Source organism: Pituophis catenifer, unplaced genomic scaffold (genome assembly GCF_029215685.1).
Source record: "Pituophis catenifer annectens isolate HBS135680 unplaced genomic scaffold, rPitCat1.0.hap2 SCAF_4, whole genome shotgun sequence".
NCBI classification, from domain to species: Eukaryota; Metazoa; Chordata; class Lepidosauria; order Squamata; family Colubridae; genus Pituophis; species Pituophis catenifer.
In genome coordinates this window covers 116,020,625-116,036,213 of record NW_027256884.1, presented here as the reverse complement: position 1 = coordinate 116,036,213, position 15,589 = coordinate 116,020,625, and the positions used below count along the sequence as shown (strand labels likewise).

At 39.3% G+C, this 15,589-nt stretch overlaps 1 protein-coding gene across 2 annotated transcripts in view; it reads right to left on the bottom strand.

Annotated features, from left to right (window-relative positions):
- Nucleotides 1–15,589, bottom strand: part of PGR (progesterone receptor) — a 99,548-nt gene that overhangs the window by 50,214 nt on the left and 33,745 nt on the right. For both annotated transcript variants that reach the window (XM_070942887.1, XM_070942888.1), the window contains exon 3: nucleotides 8,984–9,100. In XM_070942887.1, the coding sequence (XP_070798988.1) occupies nucleotides 8,984–9,100 (117 nt within the window). The remainder of the gene's footprint in view (nucleotides 1–8,983; nucleotides 9,101–15,589) is intronic.

The window sequence follows — 15,589 nt, the reverse complement described above, 5'->3', positions numbered from 1 at the left end:
CAGCAATCCACTCTGCCGCGCCTATCAGCTGGGCTAAAAAATGACAAATAAAGGTAGGTATAACGCGGGGACGGGCAGGAGGGCCCAGCTCCCGATCATAGAGAACCAATTCGCTGACGTCACATCATCACCACTACCGGATCGCCCAAACCGGGCCGAACCGGGAGCAACCCACCACTGGCTGTAAGGGATTTGCAACTGAGCCGTGGAAATGGCTGGCAAGCATGCGTGCATGCACGCCCATCCTTATGGGGGGCATGTGCATGTGTGCTCCAGTTGCGTGAGCAGCAGGTGTGTGTGCATGCCGCTTGCACAAATGGAGCTGCATGTGCACGCTTGCCGGCTGCTTGCACAAACACAAACCATCCACCACCACCACCGGTCCACAGAAGCCAGAAACTTTAAGAACTCTGCTCTGAAATCCCTCAAAAATCACAGAAATACAAATAAGGACCCAAAAATTTCATTCTGCCTGTTCCTGACATTCTAGCCTCACTATGTGGCAGTGGTGAAATCCAATTTTTTTTTACTACCGGTTCTGTGGGCGTGGCTTGGTTGGCGTGGTGTGGCTTGGTGGACATGGCTTGGTGGGCATGGCAGGGGAAGGATACTGTAAAATCTCCATTCCTATCCCACTCCAGGGGAAGGATACTGCAAAATCCCCATTCCCTCCCCACTCCTGAGGGAAAGGTATTGCAAAATCTCCATTCCCACCCCACTCTGGGGCCAGCCAGAGGTGGTATTTGCCGGTTCTCCGAACTACTCAAAATTTCCGCTGCTGGTTATCCGAACTGCTCAAAATTTCCGCTACCGGTTCTCTAGAACGTGTCAGAACCTGCTGGATTTCACCCCTGCTATGTGCCCTGAAGTCCCCAGACTGAAAATCCTAGTAGGATCCCAAGGCTGATAAAATGTGCGAAAAGAACATCGGGATGTGTGTGCGTTTTCAAATCAATGTTGATTCTTGGCAACAGCCTGGACAAATCCTTGCAGTTTTCTTGGTAAGATTTTTCAGAAGAGATTTGCCATTGCTTCTGTCAATTCTGAAGTGAGCCTGGCTGAAGCCATCTCGTGCTGCCTCATAGTTGCCATGATCACTGAGAGGGGGAAGGGAGAGGGAGTAGATAGGCTGGCTAATAGTCAAAACAAAAAGTTTTCTTGTGGAAACCAAGGTCATCCCAACAGGTGGCAGTTGAAGGAAGAGAAGAATGACCAAGCAGCCTACCAGCTACTTTCATTGGACAATGTGACCAGCAACATCTGGGGAAGGAAATATTTGCTCTTTTAATTAGGGAAAAACCACAGGAACTTTCAGAGTTGGCTTTTACTGGCTGTGCTGATATGATGTATCCAATAAACATGTTTTTTGAGGAATTTAATCTAACTTCAGAGTTCTGAATTTTGCGGATGTTACTCGGAACGCTGACAATTTCCTTCCTAGGGCTGAGAAGGATTGACTCAAGGGATCCCAGCTGTCTTTTATGACCAAGGCCTGGTTTCTAGCCTACAGGTCATCCTTCACTTACAACCACACCAGGGATGAAATTCAGCCGGTTCCTACCGGATCGCGCGATATGGTAGGCTGACTGCGCGAAGCCCCGCCCACCCACGCGGACATCATGACATCCCTTTTTTGCACCGTTTTTCAGCCTCTGCGCATGCGCAGAAGGCTTTGCGCATGTGCAGATGCCGGCGTGCATAAGCAAAGCGAGTGAACTGTTGTAACTCAAAGATTACCTGTACCGCTTCATAGTGCTTTACAGCCCTCTCTAAGCGGTTTACAGAGTCAGCATATTGCCCTCAACAATCTGGGTCCTCATTTTACCTACCTCGGTAGGATGGAAGGCTGAGTCAACCTTGAGCTAGTCATGATCAAATTGCTGGCAGTGGGCAGAGTTAGCGTGCAATATTGCATTCTTACCACTGCACCACCATAGCTACTTGATATGAGTAGATAATGACTTTTATCAGTTTTCCTTCATAGTTCTTTAAAAATCAGATACTGTTCAGCATGAAGATATAGTTATATTCCATGTGAATTCCACCAACAGCAAGTCAATCAATAGCTTTGGGATGTCAATAACATCTATAGGACATCTAGTCACATTTTTTCCTCTGTGATCTACCTCTTCTCTCTAGGATATTATTCACTGATTTAATCATTTATTTTCTAAAGCACTTTGTCTTTCCTCTGGAGACTAATGATATGGGGGGAAAGTAGGATTCTCTTTTATATGCTATTTTAAAACAGAATTTTACTCATAACTGAGATCAACGTTAATAATATTAACTACTAAAAGAAATATTTACAAGCCCCAAAACATGGCAGGTTTACGAATCTTAGTTAAAACAAATCAGACAAATATCTGAATCAAATACAATAAAATCAGTAAAATCAGGTGCTGTTATTCAGACATATCAATGTTCATTAGAACTTGTCTTTACCTTTCAATGTTCAAATGATTTAAGTCTGATATCCTTGCAGCATGTTGATTATGTTAGTTGTTAATAAAAAAGGACAATGTTACTGCTCTTCATAGCATCAAAATAGAAGATATAAGAACATACCCTCAGACCTTACAATCCAGACCTTACAATCTAAAATTCAAACCATAATTAAATGAAGAATAAATGAAGATTGATCAGTATAAACAAAGTAAGAATTTGCAGTTATTTCATTTGGGTGTGCTTAACTTTGTTACTAAAATTAATAGAAGATAATATGGAACACCTTACATAAATTTATGTTGAGGAACGTTAAACTTGGAGATTGGAGTTTTGGCTTGCCCATTACATTTTATGTATGGCTCTTCCGTGATGTTCAATTGATTGTTGCTAATGGTGGTGATATTGATTATAAGTATTATATGGAAGTTTTCGTTGTTTCTTTTTAAAGCCAAAAGCTAGCTAAATACGACCAATAATAAGGAAGTTCATTTAATTGAGATGAAGTGGATAAATGTGAAAGATTAAGAACAAATGAACCCATGTTATAATTTAAAAGCATTACAACATTAAACTGTGCTTTTGTAATCATCTCTGCCTTATTTTTTAAAAATAATAATATCATTGAAGAAAAGCCAAGAAAATGTTTTAGGATTGTTGTTATTATTTTGACAAAATAATTTTAATTTTGGATGAGACAATGAACAACAATCCAACAATCTCTTTTCTTCCATACCCTGGAAGTTGGGGGGGGAAAGGAATTTTTTGTATAAGTGCCATATACAATTTATGTGCGTACACACACACGAATATGCCTGTTGAGGAACAGGTAAAGATGATACAGTGTGAAGTCTGTTTTTTTCTCACTTTCCCTGGTGGTCAATTTGCAACACAGAGAGAAATGAATGTGTGATTTTTCAGTCTTTCTCCTCTGTTTCCAATCTTGAAAAGTTTATTGGAAAGTTATTGTGTCTATCCAAAATTATATGGGTCACTTGATCAATCCAGAAACTGGTGACTATGGACTATAAGAATAGTGTTTCACCTATCTACAAGCAAGCCATTCTTTAAAAAAAAAAATCTGTGTGTTTGTTTGTGTGATACGTGTTTGTGTTTGGAGAGGTAGAGGGAGAGGGAGAGGGAGAGGGAGAGGTAGAGGTAGAGGTAGATAGATAGATAGATAGATAGATAGATAGATAGATAGATAGATAGATGAGGTGGTATTCAGCAGGTTCTGACCAGTTCTGGAGAACCAGTAGCGGAAATTTTGAGTAGTTCGGAGAACCGGTAAATACCATCTCTGACTGGCCCCGCCCCCATCTATTCTCTGCCTCCCGAGTACCAGCTGATCAGGAGGAAATGGGGATTTTGCAGTAACATTCCCCTGGGGTGGGGAGGGAATGGAGATTTTACAGTATTCTTCCCCTGTCACACCCACCAAGCCACGCCCACAGAACCGGTAATAAAAAAAAATTGAATCCCACCACTGAGAGAGAGGGGAGGGAGGGAGGGAGGGAGGGAGAGAGAGAGAGAGAGAGAGAGAGATCCTGAGCTCTTTGTCCATATATTAAATTCTTACCTCCCAACTTTAAATTTGTCTAGAAAATCTTACTCTTCCTGTCCTTGTTTAATTTTCTATCCCAAAATAGGGAAGAAAAACAAGACATTGCTCATTTCAATACAGGTAGCCCTTGACTTAAAACAGTTCGTTTAGTGATAGTTCAAAGTTACAACGGAGAGTAAAAAAATTGACTTATGACTGTTTTCACACTTAACGATCGTTACAGCATCCCCATGGTCACGTGATCAAAATTCAGAATCAAAATTAACAACTATGGCAAGGAAGATCATCAACATTCACTGAACAAATGTCTCACTTAGCAACAGAAATTTTGGGCTTAATTGTGGGCATAAATCAAGGACTACCTGCATGCAGGAATTGAATGATTAGTCCCAAACGATTTGAGTTCGGGGAGATCTCAGCCAGATTGTACCAGACAGAGAAAATGTTGCTGTTTTCGGCTTTAAAAATCATTAAAAGAAAGCTTGCTTTCCTGGAGGTGCTAGTTAGGATTAATCCACAAAATGGACTGCTCAGATTTCAAGCTAGCAAATCAGACTGATTTATTTACTTACTTGTAGTCTGAGGCATAGGCTTCAGAAGACAGTTTGGGTAATCGTAAAACATATAATACTTCAGAAACAAGCTAACCCAGACATTTTAAGAAAGCAGCACGATTGTTATGTTAAACAGAGGCCAGCGATTCCAAACAGTACTAAAAAAGAAGCCAGAATTTTGATAAATACATAATAAACCATTTCAAAAGACAATCAACAACTTCATATTAAAGGGACAATCTATAGTAACAATGTTTAAAATCTGCTCCGGGTTTTGTAATATCTCAGTCTTCAGGTTTTAATGGAAAGGAGGACTATCTATAACCCAAAAGCCATTTAGAAAAAAATCCAGTCTCTTGTGTCCAATATCCAAATCAACCTTGCAAGAGCAGAATTACAGTTTGGGAAGGAACCACGGAAGCTTTCCATTTCAACCCGCTGTGCAGGGCCAGAATCGAAATTAGAACACCACACAAAATACAATTTCTACTTAGAGATATTTCCTCGATATTTATTTATTGTATTTACTTATTGGTTCGATTTATATGCCGCCCTTCTCCGGAGACTCAGGGCAGCTTACAATGCGTTAAGCAATAGCCTTCAGACTTTTGTATATACCTGTTTAGTAGGGCTTTCGCCCCCCCCCCCAAGCGGTGTTCTTTTTTTATACAAAGTCATCTTATTGCCCCCACAATCCGGGTCCTCATTTTACCTACCTCGAAAGGATGGAAGGCTGAGTCAACCTTGAGCCTGGTGAGATTTGAACTTGCAGTAATTGCAGGCAGCTGGTGCTACTTAACAGCACTTTAGTCTGCTGCGCCACCAAAGCTCTTCCTCAATAGATCACACTCATAGACAACTTTTACCGTTAGGAACTTTCCTTGCGGTCAACAGGAATCTGCCTTTTGTCTTTGATTTGAGCTCCTAAAGTCTGGAATTATAGAGAACAAAGCTTCTTAGATGAGAAGCGAAATGTCTTCAAAGAAAAACCAGAAAGTTTTCCAAGTTGACACTTAGAAAAGCGTCAGTTGCCAAGCATCTGAATTCTGATTATGTGACTGTGGAGATGCTGCAATGTTGTAAGTCTGAAAAACGGTCATATGTCAGTGACGTTGTAACTTCGAGGACTACCTGTACTAGATTTTATTTTCCGAGAATTTATTTCTTCTGCAGTCAAAACAAGATCATCCATGAACAAGGAAGTGTCATGTCAGTATGTGCCCAGAAGACCTGCAGCATTATTTAAATATGTAAAAAGAACTTGGAAGGGAAAATATTCCAAAGTCTAATGAAAACTGAGCATGCTTAATAGTCTTAGTAGGCTTAATCAGTTTGGAGAGGGGATGAGAACCAATGGAGGAAAATGAATTTTATTTATTTATTTATTTTTTGCAAGATGGCTGGCCAGCACTTGAACATAGGCCTTCTAACAGAGCAGGAAATAAGAGTATGAATCCAGCAAATAAACACCTGCATTTATTGTAGATTCGATTTGTTTATAACGACTATCATTCCGATGTATAAAGCTTCTCCTTTTAAACTGGAAATGCAATGACTTCTAATTTAATTGCAATTAATTTTGATATTTAAAATTGATTAAACACTTTCTTCAGCTAAGCCTACCTACCCACCCACATAAAACTTGAGTTTATGATACAGGCCAGCACATAGACTGAATATATCTTCAAGACCTTTGAGTTTTTCACCAGTTATGTGCTTGCTAATACAGGTTAAGTTCCAATGGAATAGGCAGATCAATATGCCGCCTTTCAGTTTTGCGTGATAGTTTTCATGCACTGTAATATATAATGGGGTCAATGCCTGTTACAGGATCAGGGGCATCCGAAGCAGGACAGGTGGGAGGAAAAGATAATACATGGAGGATGATGTCATCCTCCATGTCATTGTTATGAGCCTGACGGTGGACTAAACTGCTGCTGTTAAAGTAGTATTTAGCTGCCAGCTGCCTGCAATTACTGCTAGTTCGAATCTCCCCAGGCTCAAGGTTGACTCAGCCTTCCATCCTTTCGAGGTAGGTAAAATGAGGACCCGGTTTGTGGGGGCAATAAGCTGACTTTGAATAAAATAGAACACCGCTTAGGGGGGCCAAAAGCCCTACTAAGCAGGTATATACAAAAGTATAAAGGCTATTGCTTAAAAGCATTGTAAGCCGCCCTGAGTCTCCGAAGAAGGGCGGCATATTTGATTTATTTATTTATTTATTTGATTTGATTTCTATACCGCCCTACTCCCGAAGGACTCAGGGCGGTGCACAGCCAAACAATAAAACACATACATACAAAATTTAAAAGTAGAATAAAATCAAATTAAATAATTTTGGCCCCGACAAATTTAAAACCCCAAACTTTTAAAACCAATTTAAAATTGAATGTATAAAATACTAAAAGATATTTAAAAATTAAATATCAAATCAAACTAATAATAAATCACCCAAGTAGTATGCAAAACACACTTGCATTCCATGCCAGGTTTGGGAGCTGCCCAGAGTTGGTTATGGGTGGCCTTATAAATGTAATAAATTAAATAAATAAATTAAACAAATAAATAAACAAACAAAATTATGCAAGTCATAATTACAGGTTTTGCATGGTATCATCCCAATCTATGATACATGCCACTGGGTGGGACTTTTGTGCAAAGCAAATGGTACTGCAGCACGTACAGTAGACCTTGACTTATAACCACAACCGAGCCCCAAATTTCTGTTGTTAGGCAAAACATTTGTTAAGTGAGTTTTACCCCATTTTACGACTTTGCTTGCCACAGTTGTTAGCAATAGCACTTAGACTTATATATTGCTTCACAGTGCTTTACAGTCCTCTCTAAGCGGTTTACAGAGTCAGCCTCTTGCCCCGCAATAATCTGGGTCCTCATTTTACCCACCTAGGAAGGATGGAAGGCTGAGTCAACTTTGAGCCTAGTGAGATTCGAACTGCCAAACTGCTGGCAGCCTGTGATCAGCAGAAGTAGGCTGCAGTTCTGCATTCTAACGGCTGCGCCACCGCAGCTCTTAACTGTTAAGTGAAACACTGCAGCTGTTCAGTTAGTAACATAGTTGCTAAGTGAATCTGGTTTCCCCATTGACTCTGCTTGCCAGAAGATCACAAAAGGGGATCACATGATCCCAGGATGCTGTAACCATCATAAATACAAGTCAGTTGCCAAGTGTCTGAATTCTGATCAGGTGAAGTCTGGGGATACTGCAACAGTCGTAAGTGTGAAAAATGGTCCTAAATCACTTTTTTCAGGGCTGTTGTAACTTTGAACGGTCATTAAATGAACTGTTGTAGACTAGACTAGACTAGACTAGAAGAATAGAATAGAATAGAATAGAATAGAATAGAATAGAATAGAATAGAATAGAATAGAATAGAATAGAATAGAATAGAATAGAATAGAATAGAATAGAATAGAATAGAATAGAATAGGAGTTGGGAGGGAGCTTGGAGGTCTTCTAGTCAACCCCCTGCTTAGGCAGGAAACCCTCCACCACTTCAGACAAATGGCTATCCAACCTCTTCTTAAAAACTTCCAGTGTTGGAGCATTCACAACTTCTGGAGGCAAGTTGTTCCACTGATTAATTGTTCTAATGTCAGGAAATTTCTCCTTAATTCTAAGTTGCTTCTCTCCTTGATTAGTTTCCACCCATTGCTTCCTGTCCTGCCCTCAGGTGCTTTGGAGAATAGCTTGATTCCCTCTTCTTTGTGGCAGCCCCTGAGATATTGGAAGACTGCTATCATTTCTCTCCTAATCCTTCTTTTCATTAAACTAGACTTAGCCAGTTCCTGCAACCATTCATTATATGCTTTAGCCTCCAGTCCCCTAATCATCTTTGTTGCTCTTGTCTGCACTCTTTCTAGAGTCTCCACATCTTTTTAACATCATGGCGACAAAAACTGGATGCAGTATTCCAAGTGTGACCTTACTAAGGCATTATAAAGTGGTATTAACACTTCACGTGATCTTGATTCTATCCCTCTGTTTATGCAGCCCAGAACTGTGTTGGCTTTTTTGGCAGCTACTGCATACTTCTGGCTCATATTTAAATGGTTATCCACTAGGACTCCAAGATCCCTCTCACAGTTATTACTATTAAGCAAGGTACCACATATACTGTACCTGTGCATTTTGTTTTTCTTGCCTAAATGTAGAACCTTACTTTTTTCACCATTGAATTTCATTTTGTTAGAAAGTGCCCAAGTAAATTGAATCTATCAAGATTCAAGTGAATCACAAGAACTAAGAGTTAGAGACAACTGAATGGGTCTCTAACTTCCAAGAATGGTAATTGTATTGCTAATCAAATACCCAGACAACATGAAGTTTATTACGTACTAAGAAATGTAATCAATAGAAAATCAATAAAATTTATATTTAAAAAAGTTTCCAAGTGCCTACCTCCAAGGATCATGCCAGCTTGACAGCACTTCCTCAAGCGACATGCAGGGCAGTTCTTTCGACGAATCTTATCCACTATGCAGTCATTCCGTCCTGCACATAGATAATTATGTTGACCTGCAAGAAAGAAAGAAAGAAAGAAAAATGCAGTGCAATGAAGTTATCTGAAGCACAGCTTTAAGAGATGCTCAGAACTGCAGTATCATCCACCCAAGAGGAACAACTCCTGAATCCCATCAATTTGAAGAGGAAACAAGCCCCATATGCACATACTTTGCTCTCCCACCAAATCAATGAGACGCAAAGCTAGCTAAATGCAAACTTAGTCAGGACACAACTTGTACCATAGAAAAGATGCCACAATGGTTGTAATATATAAAAGATTCAGATTAACCGAGTTGGAAGGGAACTTGTAGATTATCTAGTCTATCACCCCCCAAGCAGGAGACCCTACACCATTTCAGTCCAGTCTCTTCTTGAAAGCTTCCAGTGATGAAGCTCCCACAACTTCTGAAGGCAACTTCTGTTCCATTGGTTGATTGTTTTCACTGTCAGAAAATTTCTCCTTATTTCCAGGTTGAATCTCTCTTTGATCAGCTTCCATCCATTATTCCTTGTCTGGCCTTCGGGTGCCTTGGGAAATAGCTTGATCCCCTCCTCTCTGTGGTAGCCCCTCAAATATTGGAACACCACTGTCATGTCTCCCCTGGTCCTTCTCTTCACTAGACTAGCCATGCCCAGTTCCTGCAACCGTTCATTATATGCTTTAGCCTCCATTCGCTTAATCATCTTAGTTGCTCTTCTCTGAACTCATTCTTTCTAGAGTCTCAACATCTTTTTTTTTTATAGTGTAGTGACCAAAACTGGATTCAGTATTCTAGGTGTGGTCTTACTAAGGATTTCTAGAGTGGTATTAGTACCTCAGGTAAAGGTAGAGGTGTCCCTGCAGGTTTTACTGTGCTAATCATTCCCAATTTTAGGGGGATGGTGCTCATCTCCATATCTGTAAGCCATTGAGCCATCACTGTCCAAAGACAAATTCTGTGGTCATGTGGCCAGCATGACATCACACTGCAGTACAGAGCGTACCGTGAAATATGGAAGACTGTTACCTTCTGACTAAAGTGGTACCTATGTATCTACTTGCCTTTTTACATGCTTTTGAAATATATATATATATATTTTCTGAGGTTTTCGCGGGTGTTTGTATGTAGGTCTTTGGTTATTCGGGTTTTCTCCCACGTAAAATTGGAGGTGTCTTGGCAACGTTTCGACGAAGTCTCGTTCGTCATCTTCAGGCTGGTGTTTTCAGCTTCGTGCTTCTAGGAGCATTGCTAGCATTGTGGGAGAAAACCTGAATAACCAAAGACCTACATACACACACACACACACACACACACACACACACACACACAGAGAGAGAGAGAGAGAGAAGTAAATCCTCTTGAACCATCTCTGCTGGCCTTTAGAAAGGCACTAAAAAATGTGGTTCTTTCCTTGGGTATTAGGACCAATGTGGTTGGAGTTTGCACCTGGATGGATGTACTATAAATTTGAAATCCTACAGATGAAAGTGTAATAAAAAATATTAGAATGCGCAGAGATGGATAGATTAACACTCAGAATAAAGGAGAAGGAAGAAACAGAATATTTTTTAACATGGGACGCATTTTACCAATGGTTAGTTAACAGAAACAGAAGTTAGAAACTCAAAAGTTTAAGAGAATGATTAACTATACACAGAAGGTTTATTAGTATGGATGCAAATACTATTATTATTAAGTGACTATTATCAATGCTATGAATAATATTGTGATTACTATTGTTATTTTTCAAAACTAACTGTACCCAGACAACACAGTTGTCGATACTGAGTTTTTATTTTTACTAAAGAAAAATGTATAAATAAAATATATTTTAAAAAATTGAAATCCTGGCTGCTTATTAAATTTAGTGGTTGTTTTTAACACTGTTGTTTACTTGTGGGCTGACTTTATGCTGCCCCAAGTGACAATTGCTCCAATTGGGCAAAGAAAAGACAAATGGCAGCAGTTCCAGAGTGTATTTGCTTCTGTATTGGCAGGCCAGGGGAACTGGACATTTGAGACTAGTTCTGCTATTACGCCATCAAAAAAGCCAGCATGAAATGAAAATGAAATGAAAAGAGAAAAGGGAAAAGATAAGCAACTTATCAGTACAGTACGGTGGCTCAGTCTAAGTGCTCTCCCCTAATTCAGCCAAGCTTTCAGACAGAATAAGGACACCAGCTCTAATCAGGACAGATGCAGAAATATCTTCACTATATGATAGATAGATAGATAGATAGATAGATAGATAGATAGATAGATAGATAGGTAGGTAGGTAGGTAGGTAGGTAGGTAGGTAGATAGATAGATAGATAGATAGATAGATAGATAGAATTCTTTATTGGCCAAGTTTGATTGGACACACAAGGAATTTGTCTTTGGTGCATTTGCTCTCAGTGTACATAAAAGAAAAGATACATTTGTCAAGAATCATAAGGTACAACACTTAATGATAGTCATAGGGTACAAATAAGCAATTGAATCATACTAGGAAACAATATAAATCGTAAGGATACAGCAACAAGTTACAGTCATACAGTCGTAAGTGGGAAGAGATGGGTGATAGGAACGATGAGAAGATTAATAGTAATAGTAAAGCAGACTTAGTGAATAGTTTGACAGTGTTGAGGGAATTATTTGTTTAGCAGAGTGATGGCGTTCGGGAAAAAACTTCTTGTGTCTAGTTGTTCTGTTGTGCAGTGCTCTATAGCTTCGTTTTGAGGGTTGGAGTTGAAACAGTTTATGTCCAGGATGTGAGGGGTCTGTAAATATTTTCACAGCCCTCTTTTTGACTCATGCAGTATACAGGTCCTCAATGGAAGGCAGGTTGGTAGCCATTGTTTTTTCTGCAGTTCTAATTATCCTCTGAAGTCCGTGTCTGTCTTGTTGGGTTGCAGAACCAAACCAGACAGTCATAGAGGTGCAGATGACAGACTCAATAATTCATCTGTAGAATATTTACTGGAATATTATTCTGCACACCAGATTGTCATTAAGAGAAAAAGCAATAACACTCATTTTAAAATACAGCCTGAAATCAATGTAACTCAATTTCATTTTCATCCTTTTAGAACCTTTTGCAGGTGGACAAGATGAACAGCCTATAAAATGGCCTTCATCCAGAATGAATGGCCGTAATGACTTCAAGAACCGCAGAGCATATTTATTCTGGCACGATAACAAGTATTAAGATCATTTGTTATTTAATCTCCCTTTGACTATTCCTTCCTTCTCATCATTAATTAAATATATCTTGGAAATAACTTCATTATCTACCGTGGTACTTCTCTGTTTTAGTGGGAAGTTTAATGCAAGAAATACTTGAATACTTGGAGGCTAAGTGCATGGCCACTTAGCAGTCAGATTTTGCTGGGTTCTTTTTTTCTTCCTTGCTTTGGGTCGTATTAAATAGGAACAAACCAATCTGTTCCTGCTTAACATGACTCAACAGATGGAAGACCTAGCATCTTATGGACTTTAACAATGCGAGGGTCACCATGACATTACAAGTGAGTTATTATGATCAGTCAGTTGTTATTGGTGAACTGTTTGGTTGTAGACATGAACTACAAATATATATTTTATAACAGATCCTTTGCTCCAAAAAATATGCCCAAGCATACATTTTGTACCTTTCAATACAGTGCCTTATTAGAGGCAGGAAAAGACAGTTTTCACCTTTGAGTTGTCAGTATTTTAAAGCCTTACTATGGAATTAGGAAACCTAGGTTCAAATTTCCATTCAAAATCCATTCAAACCTAGGTTCCAAATTCCCATTTAGGACTTTTCAACAGTGGGTTTGAGCATCAAGCTTTACAGAATAACAGAGTTGGAAGGGACTTTAGAGGTCTTCTAGTCCCACCCCGTTGCTCAAGCAGGAGACCAAGCCCTTCCTAATGCAACAATCATAATAACATTGATATTTCTAGACAGAATGTAACTGGTTGGAGGTGTAGACCACCAGTTTGGAAAAAAGACAGTAATAACAAATACTATGATTAATGAGGCTCCTTCTCAAAGAAACCTGAGTCCTCTGTCCATTATAATATTTCAAAAGCACCACCATTCAATTCTCCAAAGGCTGTTTATAGTCAACAACTGAAACCTCATATAGCATTGACTTTTGTCAGCCCATGAATTAAACTCAACCAGTTTCAACAGCCTATGATACACAAAGAAACAAATGGATTAGTACTACCATTTAGCTAGCTTGTTTATAAATAATCCTTCTCCAGCAGATTATTTACATCTATGTTCATTTGAAATTTTCTTAATCAAAACTGAAAGCAAGTGAAAAACATTCTGCATCTCATTTTCTTCACCCACCCAAAACAAGCAACAGCCTATCCCACAATATGTTGTTTTTTATGTGTTGTGTACATGCCTTTGAGTCAATGTTGACTCCTGGAGACTGATAGTCCCTGCAGTTTTCTGGAATTTTCAGAAATTGTTTATTATTGCCTTCTTCTTCCCAGACCTAAGAGTGAATGACTCATCCAAGTGACTATTCCAAACCCAGCTGGTTTTGTGACAGGATTAGAAATGACAGTCTCCTGAATCTTAAGATGTTACTAGAGTCTGCCAATTCAGACTGCAAATGGGGTATCAAATGTTTCCCCTCAGAGGAGTGTATTTGGAGGCAAATTAAAATCTGCAGAATGGTAAATTCTGCCTTTTCTGTATGTGTGTGTGTGTGTGTGTGTGTGTGTGTGTGTATGTTTTCTGAGGTATATATATATATATATATATATATATATATATATATATATATGCAATGTTGAAACATATAGAAAACATTCAATGTTGGCAGATAAACTAAACAAGAGAAAGGATTGGACTATGACAACATTACTGCCATTTTGACACACACACCCATGGACGCCACTGGTTTCCCTGCATTGTGAGATGTGAGATAATAGATAGATATAAGTAGATAGATGATAGATGATAAGAGATAGATAGATAGATATATAGAGAGATGATAGATAGATAGATAGATAGATAGATAGATAGATAGATAGATGATAGATACATACAGATAGAGAGATAGAGATAGATAGATATAGAGAAAGAGAGAGAGAATGATAGATAGATGATAGATATAGATGATATATATAGCAAGAGATAGATAGATAGATAGATAAATAAATAGATAGATAGATAGATAGATAGATAGATAGATAGATAGATAGATAGATAGAGACAGATAAAACAGAGACAGATGCTGTACACAGAAAGAGAGACTTTCATAAGCATAGCAGTAATCTGCAATGGAAGGGTTCCAATTCATCTTTCTCAGACAAAATCATTTTGAATGGGGGAACAAATGAACATAAAAGAGCTCCAAATTATCTGGTATCTTAGTATCTCCAATTACATTAGGTCCTGATAACAGGCATTTCTCCCTAAAGTGTGATCATCACTTCCCATCTATGAAGCACTAACTGCAATCTTGTCCTCAGTTCCATCAAGAATCTCTTTATTCAACACATTTTTTTTCTCCATCAACAATTGTATGAAGGAAATAATATCTTTAGTATCTTTTGCTGGGAAGAAAGAGGAAAGAAGGAGGGAGGGAGGGAGGGAGGGAGGGAGGAAGGAAGGAAGGAAGGAAGGAAGGAAGGAAAGAAAGAAAGAAAGAAAGAAAGAAAGAAAGAAAGAAAGAAAGAAAGAAAGAAAGAAAGAAAGAAAGAAAGAAAGAAAGAAAGAAATTCCCAACATACAAACATCAATCAAATATAAAAATGGGTTATTTTCCCATAAAGAAATCTTTTCCATACAAAATACACAGCATTTTTTTTTATGGTCTTTAAACACCCGAAGACTTTTTAGAGAAGAAAACCAGTTTGCTGGAGTTACAGCAGTAAATATTGCAGTTGTTTCATATACTGTATAATCATGTCAGCTATATTTTTCACTGTTGAATTTGTTAAGGTTGCCAAACAAAGACTTCTTGGCCAATTCATAACAATTGAAAGCCCACATTTCACATAAAATCTATGAAACAAGCTGTCATTGAGGAAATGCAATTATTGATCAGCATTGTGGTGGCAGAGGTGGGGTTGAATTCAACACTGCACATCTTAACCGCTGAACAACCTGTATTTTACAGCTGCCCTGGAGCTTATTCTTTTGGAGATGAGACATTCATTTGATGATCCCATTTCAATTTAGCATCTAGTGAATCAAAGAAAATCTATTCTTTTCCCTCTAAACCAGGGGTGTCAAACTCAAGGCCTGTGGGCCAGATCCGGCTCGCGGGGTGCTTAAATCTGGCACATGGGGCCAGCCTGGAAACAGCAAAGGACTGGCCCGTGGTGCCTCTGGCAGCCAAAATGGGACATGGGGGCACACATGGCTCCCCGTGCCCTGTTTTGGCCAGCAAAGTGCTGCAGGAGGCCATCCAGGCTGAAAACGGGGCATGGGGGAACTGCACGTGGGCCCCCCCCCGGCCCTGTTTTCGCCGGTAGAGTGCTGCAGGAGGTGTCTGTCCTGTCTTCCTCCCCCCAGCCGGCCCAG